At 37.1% G+C, this 21132-nt stretch overlaps 1 protein-coding gene across 7 annotated transcripts in view; it reads right to left on the bottom strand.

The window, feature by feature from the left end:
* Positions 1 to 1670: 1670 nt before the first annotated feature.
* Positions 1671 to 21132, bottom strand: part of FBXO47 (F-box protein 47) — a 34871-nt gene continuing 15409 nt past the window's right edge. For 5 of the 7 annotated variants that reach the window (XM_055101897.2, XM_063599107.1, XM_055101896.2 and 2 more), the window contains 6 exons: positions 20702 to 20810; positions 13437 to 13613; positions 12074 to 12220; positions 11262 to 11404; positions 7419 to 7578; positions 1671 to 6137 (listed from right to left, as the gene is read on the bottom strand). In XM_055101897.2, coding sequence (XP_054957872.1) covers positions 6022 to 6137; positions 7419 to 7578; positions 11262 to 11404; positions 12074 to 12220; positions 13437 to 13613; positions 20702 to 20810 — 852 coding nt within the window. In that variant the 3' untranslated portion in view covers positions 1671 to 6021. Of the gene's footprint in view, positions 6138 to 7418; positions 7624 to 11261; positions 11405 to 12073; positions 12221 to 13436; positions 13614 to 20701; positions 20811 to 21132 lie in introns of all 7 variants that reach the window. The other 2 variants (XM_055101892.2, XM_063599106.1) reach the window with 2 other exon arrangements.

Raw genomic sequence — 21132 nt, 5'->3', positions numbered from 1 at the left:
GATTTTAAATTACTCAAAAATAATGGGACTTTTCCTTAGTAAGGCATCGAAGCACAACTGAAGTGGAAAATTGTCTTTGTAAATTACATGCTTTGGCTTTATCAAACTATAGATATTTTCAAAGCCTAGAGTGGCCTCTTCTAAGTCAGTTTTGTGCCCATCTATTTTAAACAAAAATAAAACCAAAGTCATATATTAAGAGGGGAACAGAAAAAGCCATTGACACAACTTCCGTTATAAAATCAAACACACCAAGGCAGATACATTAGAAATGTTTAAGAACATCTTTGTACTTAAAATTTAAACTGTGAGACTGCCAGGTGTGGTGGTGGCTCACGTCTGTAATCCCAGCACTTTGGAAGGCCGAAGCAGGTAGGTCACTTGAGGTCAGGAGTTGGAGACCAGACTGGCCAACATGGTGAAACCCCATCTCTACTGAAAATACAAAATTAGCTGGGCAAGGCGGCACATGCCTGTAATCCCAGCTACTCAGGAGGCTGAGGCAGGAGCATCACTTGAACCCGGAAGGTGGAGGTTGTAGTGGGCCAAGATTGCGCCACTGCACTCCAGCCTGGGCAACAGAGACAGATTCGGTCTTAACAAAACAAAACAAAACAAAACACAAAACACAGGCTGGGAGCAGTGGCTCATGCCTGTAATCCCAGCACTTTGGGAGGCTGAGCTGGGCAGATCACGAGGTCAGGAGTTCGAGACCAGCCTGGCCAACATGGTGAAACCCCGTCTATACTAAAAATATAGAAAAAAAAAAAAAAAAAAAACCTGGGCATGGTGGCACGTGCCTGTAAATCTCAGCTGCTCAGGAGGCTGAGGCAGAAGAATTGCTCAAACCCAGGAGGCAGAGGTTGCAGTAAGCCGAGATTGCACCATTGCACTCCAGCCAGGCGGCAGAGCAAGACTATGTCTCAAAAAAACAAACAAAACAAAAAACAAACACCGTAAGAGGCCGGGCACTGTGCTTCACGCCTGTAATCTCAGCACTTTGGGTGGCCGAGGTGGGGCAGATCACCTGAAGTCAGGAGTTTGAGACCGGCCTTTCCAACAAAGTGAAACCCCAGCTCTACTAAAAATACAAAAATTAGCCAGGCGTGGTGGTGTGTGCCTGTGGTCCCAGCTACTCAGGAGGCTGAGGCAGGAGAATCGCTTAAACCTGGGAGGCAGAGGTTTCAGTACGACAAGATCGCACCACTGTACTCCAGCATGGGTGACAGACTCTGTCTCAAAAAAAACACTGTAAGATCTTATAGTCATGGGAAATTGTAGGTAATCCACAATATTTAATTACATATTTTATTTTTTGAAACTGATATTAAGCTATGATAATTGTAGCATTTCTAGTTTAGCAGCAATTGGAATATTCATTGCTTATGGATTTAATCACTGAATTAAATAGCAGAACAGTGCAGAATACTGTTCTATAGATTATTGTTTATGAATTATTGCTAGTAAATGAAATTATTTAATTTTATATGTTAATATTAAGTGTAAGTATACACATACATAAATATACAGCTAATTACAATATTAATTTATATTAAGACATTTCATTTTTTTGATCATGGTAGAGCTATAATTAACAACTTAAATGAAGGTAAGTTCCCCCACAAAAAGCTCAATTACTTGCATAATGACAAACTCTGAACAAGATGGAATGTTTTCAATTTTAACATAATTTTATTATATAGTAAATAAACAAAATTTAGCAAATATCAAATATTTAGTATCAAAGAAAATTTACCATAAAAAGAATACTTCTGAAATAGCAATGCATATTTTCGTTATACGCACCTTTAAGAAAGCAGTGATCTCAGAATGTCTACAAGTATTACTATTATTATTTTAATTTAAGAGTCTTTCAAAGGCCAAATTGTTGTGGTTTGTGGGGTTCTTTTTTCAGTCTCTAGTTATTTGAGGAATTTTCTGGAGTTATATTTTTCTTCTTTTTTTTTTTCAATCTTGCCCTTAAATGCAATATATTTGTTTTCTTGATGGAAAGAATGCAATCTTAGTCCTTTGGAATTTTTTTTCTTTTTTAACCTGGAGAAGACTGTTCAATGCAGCTATCTTTCAGGTCACCTTTCCTAGCTTAGCAATGCCTCAAAAACCAAGGAGCATATGTCCATATCCTGATTTCTTACAGGTTTCACAGTTACCTGCTAGTGGAAGTGCTACAGAAGTCACATTGTTAGTAAGATATCCAATAACCAAAGAGGCTTTTGTAATAGCCTTATTTTTACCCTTCACAATATTTATTGACATAAAAATCTGTAATCATACAATTGAGTACTATTTGCATAAGGAGGTTAACCTTTTAGTAATAATCACAAAGAGGTTAGTGTTTGTTATTCATTGACATAAGATGATATTTCCAGCTGCACCTTCTGTTGGGTATCTCATAATTGGCATGAGAAGGCGTCCTCCAAAAAAGTGTTAAAGTTTCATAGTTTCACAAGATACAGAGAGCTTATCACAAGTTGTACATTTTCAATTAGTTTTTAAGGAAGATAGCATCATTAGTTTGTTAGTACTATTATGGTGCATGGTGTGTGTAGACATAAAGATAAAGATAATAATGTGTTATTGAACTTGCCTTCTACAGGGAGTAAAAAATCATTCTACAAATCAAAGTCAAAGGAGGCTGAGGAAATCATTACAAAAACGAAAAAGGAGCTGGGCCCCCAGGTCTGCTAATTTAGGCCAATCTTTTTTTTTTTTTTGAGTCGGAGTCTTGCTCTGTCGCCCAGGCTGGAGTGCAATGGCGTGATCTCAGCTCACTGTAACCTCCGCCTCCTGGGTTCAAGCAATTCTCCCACCTCAGCCTCCCAACTAGCTGGGATTACAGGCGCCCGCCACCATGCCGGGCTAATTTTTGTATTTTTAGTAGAGACAGGGTTTCACCACGTTGGCCAGGCTGGTCTCTTGGCCAGGCTTGTCTCGAACTCCTGACCTTGTGATCTGCCGCCTCGGCCTCCCAAAGTGCTAGGATTACAGGCGTGAGTCACCGCGCCCAGCAGCCAATCTTCTACTTTAAAAAACAGTACAGGCTAAATTATCTGACTTGTTAGTACTTTACATAGTTATGTTGTTATGACTGTTCCAGAGTTAGTGAGAAATTGACAGTCTCCTAATGTTTTTAAACTATTCATTTTCCAAATGCTTTTTTTTTGTGACAATGACTGCCTATACCATCACTTAAACATTGATAATAATGGTAATAACAATATATGCTTTTAAAAGTTAATTTCCCCTTTAAAATTTGACATTACACTTTATTCTTCATGACAAAGGTATTCGGCAAAAAAGAATGGACCACTGAATTGAAAAAACTCCAAATTTGGTCATAAATGTTATTTGTATGTTTTAACAATTGAATGGACAATTTGTCAGCTTGCTTTTTATTGGTGGCAGAATGACACAGTTTATTTCCTGCACCCAAAGAATGAATCAAACTTTTTATGTTCCAAATTTTTGGTAAGATGATATAATAATCTCACAATTATTGAGAATAATGAAATAAATAATGTGAGGTTTTTTTTAATTACAGCAGCAGTCATGTCAGTTCAAGTGAATAAAGAAGATTCAAAACCCAGACCAAATATGTTTTACATGCTTCTTTTGTAAACTTGCTAAAAATAATTGCTGTGGAGACGGATAATTCAAGGAATTCAAGGAAACTTTACAATGCCAAATTTCTTTCTCTAAGGAAATGAAATCTAGAATCCATTTAGTAAAATATTAAAAATATTCACTATTGCTGGGCATGGTGACTTACACCTGTAATCCTAGCACTTTGGGAGGCTGAGGCAGGTGGATAACCTGAGGTCAGGAGTTTGAGACCAGCCTGGCCAACATGGCAAAACCCTGTCTCTGCTAATGATACAAAAAAATTAACCAGGTGTGGTGGCACACACCTGTAGTCCCAGCTACTGGGGAGGCTGAGGCAGGAGAATCGCATGAAGCAGAGAGGCAGAAGTTGCAGTGAGCCAAGATCACACCACTGCACTCCAGCCTGGGCAACAGAGTGAGACTCCATCTCAAAAAAAAAAAAAAAATTCACTATTTATATTTAAATATTTTACTTTTTTTTCCTTATTTTTTCTTTCCCTCACAGATAGTTGAAGAGGTATATTCTTAACTTGGAATAATCAATGTTTTGATAGATTTATGCTTTGCAAACATGTATAGGAAAAAAGAGAGGGGAAAATGAAAAAACTAAGGTATTATTTTATACTCTGGTATCTGCCAACTTTTAATCTTTATAATTCAATTCCATTTATAATTCAACTGAGGGTGAATTCTTACATTGAGAAGAAGAAAATGAAACCAGGATAAAAGCAAGAACTTTGTTTTTGCATAAATATGCTAATGAAAAACTGGAGAAAAAAATTCCTGCCACTAATGGAATTACAGTTGGAAAATCCATCTAAGAAAGACAGTTAAACTTCTCACCTTCCAGAAATGAAGGTAAGTGCCTTTACTACTGAAGTACAATAAAATCCTGTTTTCACAATTTGTATTTTCTCCACAATTTTCACTCTTCCTCAGTCCTATTCATCTCTCACTGAGTCCCTCTTACCAAACATTTGAGAATTTCCCACAATTTACCCCCTACTTCTGCAGATACTTTCCATATCTTCTAGTGTTTCTTTCCTTCATCAGCTCCAAAGGTGAGTTAAATCAAGAGCTTGGGTAAAGAAGGCCAGCCTCTGAGAAGTCCAGGTGGAAGCAATGTGTCTTCAGAAGTAAAGTGCTCAACCAAGGAGAAAAAAATGGGATGGGAGATCCAGGAGGACTCCAGCATTATTTCAGCCCTGTCAAGTACTATTATTATCTACTTTAATAGTAAAAGTAAAAGCAGTAGTGGCAGATGCTAGTCAGGCTGAAACAGTCCTGCAGCTTCTTGGAATCTATATACTTGAGGGAAGAGAACCGAACCCCACCCTCTCATGGGCTGCTGTAAACCACCCATACGTTTAGTTTCCTTTGTCAAATCTTGTTTTTTTATTTTGTTTTGTTTTGTTTTGTTTTGTTTAGAAACAGGGTCTCACTCTGTCACCAGGCTGGAGTGCAATGGTACAATCATAACTCACTGCAGCCTCCAACTCCTGGACTCAAGGGATCTTCCTGCCTCAGCCTCCAAAATTGCTGGGATTACAGGTGTGAGCCACTGTGCCCAGACAAATCTCACTTTTTAAGATAGGGAGAAAAGCTTTAGGAAGAAGTAAAAACTATTTGTAAAGATTATTCTGACAGCAGAATAGCTATTTTCTTTCATTTTATTTTTCTCTTATTTGCTACATTTTATTTGAATCCCCAGTAAAAGATGATTTGATTGCATTGAGACAATATATACCTTCCTGTATGTATAGACCTTTTGTATGATTATCTTAAAGAAGGAAATATATGTCTCTGTGTGTGTGTCTATATATATATAGACATATATGTATACTTTGTTTTTTATCCATTAGTTCATGTAAAACATGAACAAAATATAATGTTCTTTGTAAGCATATGCCAAGAAGGTAGTAAAAACTATGATTTGTATTCTACACATTCCAAAACACCATATTGCAAATCTTCACAAAACATTCTGGGCTATGTCTATACAACTTAAACAAAGTGAACATACACACACTATTTAGTGAATTTGGGTCTAACTATAAAATGGAATTTTCTCTTGCTTCAAAAATGCATACATACAGGTTGGCTGGTCCCAGATTCTTGAACAGCTAACATTCTATTTTGGTTTGGTGTTAGGTTGACTAAAACCTGGAGAGGCAGAGCTTGTTTTCCAGCGAAATCTCAGTACATTCTTGAGTCTGCCTGTTATTTTTATATTAATAATGATGTATGTAGTTGCTTCTAAAATTCTATCCAGCTTTTGAATTCTTAGGTTACTTAGATGATAAAAAGTCCCATGGATGCTATTTTTTGAGTGAAAAAGTAGCACTCCTCTAATCACTCGTTCAGTGACGTTCTCTAAAGGCAAGGCTTTCTGAGGATTTAGGTAGACAGAGGAGTATTCATGGTCAAATACAGGACCTCCTTATGGAAGTTAGCCTGAGCATGTACAAGATGGAACAAATTCAAAAAGCTTCTGTCATCTTCATCACGGTCTCCTATATGCCATACATAGTGGGGAAAAGAAAATGACAGTTAAAATGTTAAGTATATAATTTATTTTATTAATTAATTTAATTTTTGAGACACAGTCTCCCCCTGTTGCTTAGGCTGGAATGCAGCGGTGCCATCTCGGCTCACTGCAACCTCTGCCTCCTGGGTTCAAGCAATTCTCCTGCCTCAGCCTCCCGAGTAGCTGGGATTACAGGCATGCACCACCACACCTGGCTAATTTTTGTATTTTTAGTAGAGACGAGGTCTCTCCATGTTGGCCAGGCTGGTTTCAAACTCCTGACCTCAGGTGATCCACCCGCCTTATACGTATATAATTTATTTGAAACATAAGATGTTCTAATTTTCCCTAGTAATATTTATTTATTTATTATTATTTTTTGAGACAGCGTCTCCCTGTGTCGCCCAGGCTGGAGTGCAGTGGCACAATCTTGGCTCACTGCAAGCTCCGCCTCCTGGGTTCAAGCGATTCTCCTGCCTCAGCCTCCCGAGTAGCTGGGACTACAGGCGCCTGCCGCCACGCCCAGCTAATTTTTTTGTATTTTTAGTAGAGACGGGGTTTCATCGTGTTAGCCAGGATGGTCTCGACCTCCTGACCTTGTGATCCACCCGCCTCGGCCTCCCAAAGTGCTGGGATTACAGGCATAAGCCACCGCGCCCGGCCTTCCCTAGTAATATTTAAACAGAAGACTTTTTGTTAGTGACTTTACTAAGTCAAGTTAACTACTGAAATCATGGAATTATATAAGAAAAGTAGATTAGAAGTCAGAAGAAAAGGATGCTCATCCATGCTTTATTGCTTCTAACTCTGAGACCTTGGTAAGTCAGGTAACTTCTCTAAGCCTTAGTTTTCTCATCTGTAAAATAGGGTTAATTATCATGTTGGTTACTTAATAAAGCTGTAAAATAATATTTACAAATATATTTTTATGCTAGTGACAGTTGGTAAGTGAGCAAGTTAAATTTTTTTGCTGTGCAAAATTGAAAGTGGTTCCTTTCAAAGCAGACTCTTCAACTTTATATTCTCCATTAAAACCAATACCAGATTTTTAAAGTGATGAAAGCCAGGAACTAAATATATTGCAAGGAAAAACAAACAAAAGTCCGCTTCCTCTACTTATTGTTAGCTTTTATTTTTTAAAGTCAACATAGAAATAGCTTTTTTTTTTTGTCTATTCTTGGACTGTTAGAGAAAAATATCTCTGTTTTAGGTGGAGACTAGAGCGCATTTTTACGCACACCTGTGCACCAGGTACATTCCTACTCACCAGACATAATTGATTGCAGCATTTCCATTATAACACATGCAAATGCATTTGCCACATTCTGCAGGAAGTTCTTTCTTTCTACTGGAGTGCTAAAGACTTTGCAGACTTTTTGCATCATTTTAACTGTCCAATCCATGCAGTACAGTTCTTTCTCACACACCTGATTTAGACATATAAAGCACTGTAAACCTTCATGTGAAGAAAGCTATAGAATTTGAAAATGGTGAACAATGATGAATAATTATAGTTTGTGATTTTACATAATTTATGATACCTGACACCATACTGAGTCTATACATGGGAAATGCTCTTGTATCTAATACTATTTTGCTTTCAAATGGTACAATTTTAATGGGAAAAAAGTATGAAGTAAATACAAGCCTAATTTAAGATTATCATAGAAGAATATTTACTAATGAAATAACTAATATTGAAAACAGGCCAGGCACGGTGGCTCATGCCTGTAATCCCAGCACTTTGGGAGGCCAAGGTGGGCAGATCACCTGAGGTCAGGAGTTCGAGACCAGCCTGGCCAAAATGGTGAAACCCTGTCTCTACTAAAATACAAAAATTAGCCAGACATGGTGGCGAGCGCCTATAATCCCACCTACTCAGGAGGCTGAGGCAGGAGAATCACTTGAACTCAGGAGGCGGAGGATGCAGTGAGCGGAGATCATACCACTGCACTCCAGCCTGGGGGACAGAGCCAGACTCCATCTCCAAAAAAAAAAAAAAAAAAAAAAAATATATATATATATATATATATATATATATGTATTGAGAACAGTTACTGAACATAGAAAAAAAATTCTGCTCATTTACTCATTCAATAAACATTTATGGAGCACCTGCTAGGAGCTGAAGATACAATGACAAACCATAAAGACATGGCTCTATTTTCAAGAAGTCCAATGAGGGTGATAGACAAATGGGCAATTTCAATAAGCAAGAGAATTCTATGGTATTGTCGACTTTCCATCTTGAGAATTTTAGGGAATATTTGTTTCTTCATTATTGAAAAGATAAATATTTAAAGATTACATGTTCCTAGCTAAAACTGACTGAAAAGTAAAAGGTTTCTTTACTAACATCCTTAATTGCCAATTTAACTCACATAGCCAAATAAATAATGCATATTATTAAAATAAACTGTATAGTAGTGTAACTAAATAATAGCACTGTGATAGGAAAGATCTATTGACTATTATGTGTAAAGCACTGTACTAGGAACTATGAAAGAAATAAGTGACACAGTACTGGATTTCAAAGAGCTTGCAGTCTATTTTGGGAGATGACCTACTCCACACATACAGTAAATGAAGATAGAGAAGACAAATCAGAGGCAATTCAGAGAACTTTAATGATCAGAATTGACATGTTAATCAGAGAAGGCTTTCTAGAGAAGGCTTCCCCACCCCTAGTGATTTTCTCTTCATTACATTTGCTATAGTGCTGCCAAAATGATCTGCCAAAAACACAAAGCCAATTATGTCTCTCCCCTTCATAAAACTTTTCAGTAGCTCCCTATTAGAAAATGGGTTCAAGCTCCACAGAATGGCCCACAAAACCCTTCCTTACCTAGCCTCTCCCTTCATGTCTAACCTCACCTCCTGCTACTCTTCTGCAGATTCTACCCTTCAGAAATCATACTGAACTGCTTACAGTGTCCTGAATACAGTCACGTGATCCCATTTTTCTTCTGCCTTGAATAATCTGCTGCCACCCTCTATCTGCCTGGTGAACTCCTACTTATTCATTTACTTATTTATTTTTTAGAGACAGGGTCTCCCTCTGCTATGCAGACTGAAGTGCAGTGGCGTGACCATAGCTCACTGCAGCTTCAAACTCCTGAGCTCAAGTGATCCTCCTGCCTCAGCCTTCTGAGTAGCAGGGACGATAGACACACACCACCACACCCAGCTAGTTTTATTTTACGTTTTGTAGAATTGAGGCTTTCCCTATATTGCCCAGGATGGTCTTGAATTCCTGGCTTCAAGTGATCCTCCGGGCTCAGCCTCCCAAAGAGCTGGGATTATAGACATGAACCAATGCACTCAGCCTTTTATTTAAGTAATTTATTTTTTGAAATGAGATCTCATTCTGTTGCCCAGGCTAGAGTGCAGTGGTGCTATCTTGGCTCACCACAGCCTTGACCACCCAGACTCAAGTGATCTTCCCACTTCAGCTCCTGAGTAGCTGAGCTCACAGGCACGCGTGCCACAACTCCTGGCTAATTTTTAAATTATTTATTATTTATTTATTTTTTTTTTGAGACAGCATCTCACTCTGTCACCTAGGCTGGAGTGCAGTGGCATGATCTGCTCACTGCAACCTCCGCCTGCCAGGCTCAAGTGATTCTCCTGCCTCAGCCTCCCGAGTAGCTGGGATTACAGGCACCTGCCACCACACCTGGCTAATTTTTGTATTTTTAGTAGAGTTGGCATTTCACCACATTGGCCAGGCTAGTTTCGAACTCCTGACCTCAGGTGATCCGCCTGACTCAGTCTCCCAAAGTGCTGGGATTACAGGTATGAGCTATCATGTCCGGCCAATTTTTAAACATTTTTATTGTAGAGACAGGGTCTTGCTGTGTTTTCCAGGCTGCTCTCGAACTCCTGGGCTCAAGAATCTCATTAATTTATGGCCCATAGTAAGCGCTCAATACAAATTTGTGTTAAATGAATATTAAATAAATATAATATTTTATATATATATGTATGTATGTGTATATGTATGTGTGTGTGCGTGTGTGTGTGTATTGAGAGGGGAGAGGGTCTCGTTCTGTTGCCCAGACTGGAGTACAGTGGCACAGTTTTGGTTCACTGTAACCTTAAACTCCCAGGCTCAATCAATCCTCCCACCTCAGCCTCCTGAGTAGCTGGGACCACAGATGTTGCCAACACACCGAGCTAATTTTTGTATTTTTTTGTAGAGACGGGTTTCGCCATGTTGACCAGGCTAGTCTTGAACTCCTGGGCTCAAGTGATCCTCCTGTCTCAGCCTCTCGAAGTGCTGGGTTTACAGGTGTGAGCCATCCCATCCGGCCTAAATATATTTTTAAGACTTTTTATTTTGAAACATTTTGACTATACAAAATTAGAGAGAATAATATAATAAACTCCCAGTACTCATTTCCCAGTTTCAACAATTATCAATCTTATTCCAACTCTATCTCCATTTACTCCCAAGTCCTCTCCCCAACCCAACCCCACAGTGATTATTTTGAAGTAAATCGATGCTTTTTTTTAACATGGAATTTTTTTTAAAAAGACTATAACTTAGCAGAACTGTATAATGAAAATCCAGACTTGAAGTGGGGAGAAGTTAATAGAAGGGATGATTCCAAATATTATAGTTTATGACATGTTTTAATATTAGGCCAGGTGCGGTGGCTCACACCTGTAATCCCAGCACTTTGGGAGGCCAAGGCGGGCAGATCATGAGGTCAGGAGTTCGAGACCAGCCTGGCCAGCATAGTGAAACCCCGTCTCTACTAAAAACACAAAAATTAGCTGGGGCATAGTGGTGCATGCCTTTAGTCCCAGCTACTCAGGAGGCTGAGGCAGGAGAATTGCTTGAACACAGGAGGCGGAAGTTGCGGTGAGCCAAGATCACACCACTGCACTCCAGCCTGGACAAAAGAGTGAGACTGTCTCAAAAAACAAAACAAAACAAAAGAAAACATATGTTTTAATATTTTGAAAAAGAAACATTAAAAATATATACTTCAATACTCATTTTTACAAAATCTTTTGTCTACATTTCAGTTCCTTCAGGGCAGCTCCCTGGTAGGTCAATTGTAGTGTTAAAAAACTTGCTAGAGAAAAACTTATTTTTACTTACCAAAGCCAAAAAGACTACGAGCCTTGCCAGTTCAATGGTCCTTCCATTCACAGCTTTACTAGCCATGAAACTGAAACAGATGTTGTTTCCACTTAGCATTAGGAGACGTGCATTATTCTCTAGAAGCCACTCACGGGGAACCACTTTTATTAGAGGAAGAACAATTATTTAATGAGAAATCACACAACAGCTATAGTAAATACCATTAAGTACATGCAATATTTTATCTTTATTGGAAATACAATTAGTGCCAAGGGAAATGCTCAGAAAAAAATGCTCTAGTTTTCCAATTATGGCATTCAGTCATAGACAGGTTATTGCCATGTCATGGAGGCTTTTACAAATGTACTAATAATATAAACAAAGCAATTCTCCTACACATAGGTCAGCAGGCAAAGTGTTCTAATCCTGTGCAAGGAAAGCATCCTTGCAAACTTTAGAATCTAAAGGATTATGCAGGAATAGGAATAATTGTTTCACCTTTCCTTTACTCACAGAAGAGGGCTTTTTACAGAACCTAGGAGGGTGTTTCTGAGAATTTACAACATGGGAGTAATTGAGCTAATTAAATGAAGAATCTTTCAAATAATAGTAATAATAAATGTTTATTTATAAAATTGGCAAGCAAAGGAAAGTAAGTTGATTATATGCATTCTCTTCAAACATAATGCCAAACTCTTTAAATATTTTAGAGCATTCAGTGATTTCCAACAGGCACATCATTTGTTACCTGTAGAATTATCCTTATAATTTTATAACTGCATTTTAACAATAAATTTCTATTATTCTATGTTAGTAAATATATTTTTTACCTGATAGTTCATCTACAAGACTGATAACATCATCTGCTGTCCACTCTTTAGTGCTAGCGTCATATAGTAACTTAATGGCATCAGCCAAACCTTTCAGACTGAATTCATCTGTAGGTTCTTCTATCATTTCCTGCCAAACCACCTGTCCTGAATTGAAACAAAAACGAGGCTATGACAGAATAGTTGGCTTTGTGATAAAGACTTGTTTAAAAAGGAAAGTGAATTGCACAATGGAATCCCATTACTTATACAAGCTACTTTCATTTTAACTTTTGAAACAAGAAGTCAATTCTGGTAATAGTATAGATTTGAACGTCTCTGGCTGGGCGTGGTGGCTCATGCCTGTAATCCCAGCACTTTAGGAGGCCGAGGTAGGAGGATCACTTGAGGTACGGAGTTCGAGACCAGCCTGTGAAACCCTGTCTCTACTAAAAATATAAAAATTAGCCAGGCATGGTGGTGCATGCCTGTAGTCCCAGCTACTCAGGAGGCTGAGGCACGAGAATCGCTTGAACCTGGGAGGCGGAGGTTTCAGTGAGTGGAGATTGGGCCACTGAACTCCAGCCTGGGCGACACAGCGAGACTCTGTCTCAAAAAAAACGTGTGTGTGTGTGTGTGTGTGTGTGTGTGTGTATGCTTCTTGGCCAGGCACAGTAGCTCATGTATGTAATTCTAGCACTTGGGGAGGCCAAGGTAGGAGGATCACTTGAGCCCAAGAGGTTGAGAGCAACCTGGGTACCAAAGTGGGACCCTGCAGGAGATCGAGACCATCCTACATAACACGGTGAAACCCCGTCTTTACTAAAAATACAAAAAATTGGCCAGGCGCGGTGGCTCACGTCTGTAATCCCAGCACTTTGGAAGGCCGAGGTGGGCAGATCACAAGGTCAGGAGATCGAGACCATTCTGGCTAACACTGTGAAACCCCATCTCTACTAAAAATACAAAAAATTAGCCAGGCATGGTGGCAGGCGCCTGTAATCCCAGCTACTCGGGTGGCTGAGGCAGGAGAATGGTGTGAACCCGGGAATTGGAGCTCACAGTGAGCCGAGATTGCGCCACTGCACTCCAGCCTGGGTGACAGACCAGACTCCGTCTCAAAAAAAAATAAAAAAAAAATTAGCTGGGTGTGGTGGCACGCACCTGCAGTCCCAGCTACTTGGGAGGCTGAGGCAGGAGAATCGCTTGAACCCGGGAGGTGGAGGTTGCAGTGAGCCATGATCGCACCACTGTGTGCGTGCATGCATGTGTGTGTGTGTGTGTGTGTGTGTGTGTATAATATATGCTTCCTAAATATATATATGCTTCCTAAAGTAAAAATAATGAACCAGTTATGTTACAACCCTGAAAGATGGGTGCTCACCATCTTGAGGAGATATTGGCCCAAAGATGATATACAGTAATCTTGCCTGATTCACCATTGGCCATGGTTTTAATATTCGTGTCAACCAAAAAGCAGAATCACTTCGATGTGTCCAATGATCAAGGAGGACATTCCTACAGAAGAGCCTGATTCTTAACTCCAGTTTTCGGGCACTTCCTATGAAGACAAAAGAATTGTAAATCATTCTTTGTAGAAAGGCTGCTGTGCATATTGAATAGTGATCAAAGCAACTTATTAATCATTATGGTTAGTGATAGTAAACTAGGTTTCTAAACAGGAAGTAACCAAGAGATTATCTATTCTTAAACTCCCCTAACTTCATAATTTGTCTATCTACTTACTTACTTTTACCTCCCTGATTTATAGTCAATATTTTGAATAATGGGTCAATCAATCAAAAGACATGCTTAAGCTTACCAGACTCTTGTACAATTTTGGATTTAAAAAGAAATAAATGCAGAGAAAGGTCAAAGACATATATCATTAATATACTTTGTACTGAAAGTGTCACTTCATTTTCCTCTATGAAAGTTTTATGGCAGGTGCGGTGACTCTTGCCTGTAATGCCAGCACTTTGTGAAGCCGAGGTGGGAGGATCACTTGAGGTCAGGAGTTCAAGACCAGCCTGGCCAATATGGCGAAACCCTGTCTCTACTAAAAATACAAAAAAATTGCCTGGGTGCGGTGGCTCACACCTGTAATCCCAGCACTTTGGGAGGCTGAGGCGGGCAGATCACGAGGTCAGGAGATCGAGACCAACCTGGCTAACACGGTGAAACCCTGTCTCTACTAAAAATACAAAAAATAAGCCGGGCGTGATGGTGGGTGCCTGTAGTCCCAGCTACTTGGGAGACTGAGGCAGGAGAATGGCGTTAACCCGGGAGGTGGAGCTTGCAGTGAGCCAAGATCGTGCCACTGCACTCCAGCCTGGGTGACAGAGTGAGACTCTGGCTCAAAAAAAAAAAAATATATATATATATATAAATATATATACAAATATATAAATATATAAATACATAAAAATATATAAATATATATAAATATATATAAAAATATATAAAATATATACATATATAAACATACACATATATACATATATATTTATATATAAATATACACATATATACATATATATTTATATATAAATAAATATAAATATATAAATACATATATAAATATATACAAATATATATAAATATATACAAATATATAAATATAAATAAATAAATATATAAATAAATAAATATATAAATATATAAATACATATAAATATATAAATATATATAAATATATAGAAATATATAAAAATATATATAACTATATATAAATATATGTATAAATGTATAAATATATATAAATATATAAATATATGTATAAATATATATAAATATATACAAATATGTATAAATATAAATAAATAAATATATAAATACATATAAATATATATATAAATATATAAAATATATAAATATATGTATAAATATATATAAATATATAAATATATAAATATATGTATAAATATATATGAATATATAAATATATGTATAAATATATATAAATATATATAAATATATGTATAAATATATATAAATATATATAAATATATGTATAAATATATAAATATATATAAATATATGTATAAATATATATAAATATATATAAATATATGTATAAATATATAAATATATAAAAATATATTTAAAAATATATATAAATATATAAATATATATAAATATGTATAAATATATATAAATATATAAATATATGAAAATATATAAATATATGAATATATAAATATATATAAATATATGAATATATAAATATATATAAATATATATAAATATATAAATATATATAAATATATATGAATATATAAATAAATATAAATATATAAATATATAAAAATATAAAAATATAAAAATATAAAAATAAATATATAAAAATATATAAATATATAAATATATATAAATATATAAATATATAAATATATAAATATATATAAATATATAAACATATAAATATATATAAATATATAAATATATAAATATATATAAATATATAAATATATAAATATATATAAATATATATAAATATAAACATATAAATATATATAATATATAAAAATATATAAATATATATAAATATATAAAAATATATAAATATAAATATATAAATATATATAAAATATATAAAAATATAAAAATATATAAATATATAAAAATATATAAATATATAAAAATATATAAATATATAAATATATATAAAAATATACAAATAATATAAACATATATAAATATATGTATATAAATATATATAAACATATATAAATATATGTATATAAATATATATAAACATATATAAATATATGTATATAAATATATATAAACATATATATAAATATATGTATATAAATATATATAAACATATATAAATATATGTATATAAATATATATAAACATATATAAATATATGTATATAAATATATATAAACATATATAAATATATGTATATAAATATATATAAACATATATAAATATATGTATATAAATATATAAACATATATAAATATATGTATATAAATATATAAACATATATAAATATATAAACATATATAAATATATAAACATATATAAACATATATAAATATATATAAACATATATAAAAATATATATAAACATATATAAAAATATATATAAACATATATAAACACACATATAAATATATATAAACATATAAATATATATAAATATATATAAACATATATAAATATATAAATATATATATAAACATATATATAAATATATAAAAAAATATATATATATAGTAGCCAGGCAGTGGCAGTGGCACATGCCTGTGATCCCAGCTACTCAGGAGGCTGAGACAGGAGAATCACTTGAACCCGGGAGATGGAGGTGGCAGCGAGCTGAGATCTCACCACTGCACTCCAGCCTGGGTAACAGAGCTAGACTTTGTCTCAACAACAACAAAAAAAGAAAATGTTATGTTGCTGTTGTTGATAGACATGGGGTCTTGCTCTGTCACCCAAGCTGGAGTGCAGTGGCATGACTGATCATAGCTCACTACAACCATGAACTCCTGAGCTCAAGCAATCCTCCCACCTCAGCCTCCCTAGTAGGTGGGACCACAGGCTAATTTTATTTTTTGTAGCGACAGAGGTCTCACTATATTGCTCAGGCTGGTTTTGAACTCCTGGCCTCAGGTGATCTTCCCACCTTAGCCTCCCAAAGTGTTGAGATTACAAAGCATGAGTTACCACACTCGGATATAAAAATTTTAGATTAACGGCCGGGCGTGGTGGTTCGTGCCTGTAATCCCAGCACTTTGGGAGGTTGAGGCAGGTGGATCATGAGGTCGGGAGATCGAGACCATCCTGGCTAACATGGTGAAATCCCGTCTTTACTAAAAAATACAAAAAAATTAGCCGGGTGTGGTGGCAGGCGCCTGTAGTCCCAGCTACTTGGGAGGCTGAGGCAGAAGAATGGGTGTGAACCCGGGAGGCAGAGCTTGCAGTGAGCTGAGATCATACCACTGCACTCTAGCCTGGGCGACAGAGCCAGAATCTGTCTCCAAAAGAAGGAAAAAAAAATTAGATTAACATAGGACTACTTTTTCAAAAGCTTTACTGAGATATAAATCACATACCATACAATTTACCCATTTAAAGTGTACAATTCAGTGGTTTTTAGTATATTCACAGATATGTGCAGCCATCACCACAGCCAATTTTAGAACATTTTCATCACTTCAAAAAGACATCGTGTTCTTTTTGCTATCATCCTGTTATCTCTCTGTCCTTTACCACCCCCAGCCCTATGCAACCAATACTCTACTTTCCATCTCCATGGATTTCCCTATTCTGGATTTTTTTTTTTTTTTTTTTTTTGAGACAGAGTCTTGCTTGTCACCCAGGCGGGAGTGCAGTGGTGTGATCTCGGCTCATTGCAACCTCTGTCTCCCGAGTTTAAGCGATGCTCCTGTCTCAGCCTCCCGAGTAGCTGGGATCACAGGTGCTCCTCACCACGCCTGGCTGATTATTTTGTATTTTTAGTAGACATGGGGTTTTGCCATGTTGGCCAGGCTGGTCTCAAACTCTTCACCTCAGGTGATCCACCTGCCTCGGCCTCCCAAAGTGCTGGGATTACAGGTGTGAGCCACCACGCCCCGCCCCTATTCTGGATTTTTATACGAATGAAATCATATAGTATGTGGCATTTTGTGACTGGCTTATTTCACCTAATACAGTGTTTTCAAGGTTCATCCATGTTGTAGCATATATCAGCACTTCATTCTTTTTTTTTCCTTCAACTTTTAAGTTCAGAGGTACATGTGCAAGATGTGCAGGTTACACAGGTAAACGTGTACCATGATAGTTTGCTGCACAGATCATCCCATCACCTAGATATTTATTTATTTATTTTTATTATACTTTAAGTTCTGGGATACATGGGCAGAACGTGCAGGTTTGTTACATAGGTATACATGTGCCATGGTGGTTTGCTGCATCTATCAACCCACCATCTACATTAGGTATTTCTCCTAATATTATCCCTTCCCTTGCCCCCATGCCCCCATCACCTAGATATTAAGCCCAGCATCCATTAGCTATTCTTCCTGATGTTCTCCTTCCCTCAACCCCCACAGCACTTCATTCTTTTTAATGGCCAAATAATATTCTATGGTATGGATGTACTACTACATTTTGTTTATCTATTGACCCATTGATGGACATCTGAGTTGTTTCCATCTTTTGGCTACTATGAATAATGCTGCTATTAACATTCATGTAGGCCAGGCATGGTGGCTCATGCCTGTAATTCCAGCACTTTGGGAGGCTGAGACAGGCAGATCACTTGAGCCCAGGAGTTTGAGACCAGGCTGGACAACATGGTGAAACCCCATCTCTATAAAAAATACCAGAAAAAGTAGCTGGGCATAGTGGTATGTGCCTGTAGTCCCAGCTACTCGGGAGGCTGAGGTTGGAGGATTGCTTGAGCCCAGGAAGTGGAGGTTGCAGTGAGCTGAGACCATACCTCTGCATTTCAGCCTGGGTGATAGAGCCAGACCCTGTCTCAAAACAAAACAAAACAAAACAAAACAACAATAACAACAACAACAACAAAACCATTCATGCACAAGTTTCTGTGTGGTCATGTTTTCATTTCTCCTGGGGCTATATACCTAGAAGTGAAATTGATGGATCATATAACTCTATGTTTAATCATCTGAGAAACTGTCAGACTATTTTGCAAACTGACTGCACCATTTTACTTTCCCGCCAGCAATATATGAGGATTGTTGTCACATTCTCACTAACACTTATTATTTAAATCGAACTTTCTGATTCTAGCCATCCTAATGGAATGTGAAATGGTATATTACTATTTCTTTGCTTTTCTGAGACAGTGTCTCACTCCATTGCCCATGCTAGAATACTGTAGAGCAGTCATGGCTCACTGCAGCCTCAACCTTCAGGGGCTCAAGTGATCCACTTCAGCCTCCTGAGTAGCTGGGATTACAGGTGTGAGCCACCTTGCCCAGTCTATCACTGTTTTCTTATGACAGCTTTATTGAAATATAATTTATATACCATACAATTCAACCATTTAAAGTGTGCAATTCAATGGTTTATAGTATATTATTAAATTTCTTATATTGTGGTAAAATATAGATCACATAAAATTTGCCATTCTAACCATTTTTAAGTATGCAATTCAGTGGTATCATTTATATTTACACTGTTGTTCAACCACCACACTATTTCCAAAAGTTTTTCATCATCTCAAACACAAACTCTGTAACCATTAAGCAGTAACTCCCCACTCCCCCCTCCCCTCAGCTCCTGGTAACCTCAAATCTACTTTCTGTCTCTATGAATTTGCCCGTTCTAGGTATCTCATGTAAGTAGAATCATGTAATATTTGTCCCTGTGTTCCTGGCTTCTCTCACTTAGCATAATGTTTTCAAGGTTCATCCATGTTGCAGCATATACCATATTTTGTTTATCCATTCACCTGGTCTTTTTTGTTTGTTTTGTTTTTTTTTCTGAGACGGAGGGCCTCCTCTGTCACCCAGGCTGGAGTGCAGTGACTGGATCATGCCCGCCTAATTTTTTTTTTTTTTTTTGGAGATCAGGATCTTGCTATGTCGCCCAGGCTGGTCTCTAACTCCTAGGCTCAAGTAATCCTCCCACTTCGGCCTCCTAAAGTGCTGAGATTACAAGCATGAGCCACTGCCCTCTGCCTGCAATGACCATTCATATGCATGTCTCCTTGTGCATATTGTGGGAGTTTCTCAGAGGGAAACAGCTCGATATAAGGTTCTATAATTTAAAAATATGAAATATTTCTGGTATATAGAGAGGTTTACAGGATGCTATAATGAGCCCCTTTGTATCTACCAGCTGGCTTAAGGAATAAAATATCATCAATACAGTTGAAGCCTTCTTTCTCCAATCTCATACTGCTTTTTGCCCCACCGTCTTATTCGATATTTATCATTCCCTTACATTTCTTTGTCCTTTTACTGTATATGTATGCCACAATTTATTTTATTTTTATTTTTTTTGAAAAGGGGTCTCTGTTGCCTAGGCTGGAGTGCAGTTACTTGATCTTGGCTCACTACAGCCTCAGTCTAGTGGGCTCAAGCTATCCTCCCACCTCAGCCTCCTGAGCAGCTGAGACTACAAGTACATGCCATCATGGCTGGCTAATTTTTTGTAGAGACGAGGTCTGTTACATTGCTCAGGCTGGTCTTGAACTCCTGGCCTCAAGGATCTTTCTGCCTTGGCGTCCCAAAGTGTTGGGATTGCAGCTGTGAGCTACGGCACCTGGCCCACTATTTATTTTTTTATTTATCGAGACAGGGTCACACTCTGTTGCTCAGGTTGAGTGCGGTGGTGCGATCACAGCTCTCTGCAGCCTCTACCTCCCAGGGTCAAGTGATCCTTTCACCTCAGCCTCCTGAGTAGCTGGGACCACAGGCACACACCACCATGCCTGGATAATTTTTTATTTTTTGTAGAGACAAGGTCTCGCTATGTTGCCTAGGCTGCTCTTGAACTTCTGGACTCAAGTGATCCTCCCACCTTGGCTTCCCAAAGTGCTGGGATTTTAGGCATGAGCCACTACACCTGGCCCAAATTACTTTTAATTACATTTTTAAAACTCTGTTTATTTTTTCTATTTTAATCTCTGTATATTATATGCAAATTATAGTTTTTTACCTGGTTTGCTGCAGACAGCCATTTGCATCTTGCGGCAGAGATTAGTCAGTTCGCATAAGAAATTATAAACGCGATGGCACTCAAGTTCATCCCAACCTGCTGTTAAGGTCTGAGGAAAATAAAGAAAACATTGTGGATATTCAGACTATCAAGTCAAAACATAAGTCACACCAGGCATGGTGGCTCACGCCTGTAATCCCAACACTTTGGGAGGCCAAGGTGGGTGGATCACCTGCAGTCAGGAGTTTGAGACCAGCCTGGACAACATAGTAAAACCTTGTCTCTACTAAAAGTACAAAAATTAGCCAGGTGTGGTGGTGGGCACCTGTAATCCCAGCTACTCGAGAGGCTGAGTCAGAATTGCGTGAACCTGGGAGGTGGAGGTTGCAGTGAGACAAGATCATGCCATTGCACTCCAGCCTGGGCGACAA

This window comes from Pan paniscus, chromosome 19, assembly GCF_029289425.2.
Source record: "Pan paniscus chromosome 19, NHGRI_mPanPan1-v2.0_pri, whole genome shotgun sequence".
Classification (NCBI taxonomy): Eukaryota; Metazoa; Chordata; class Mammalia; order Primates; family Hominidae; genus Pan; species Pan paniscus.
Note: the sequence above shows the minus strand (reverse complement) of the source record. Positions and strands in the feature narration are given on the sequence as shown.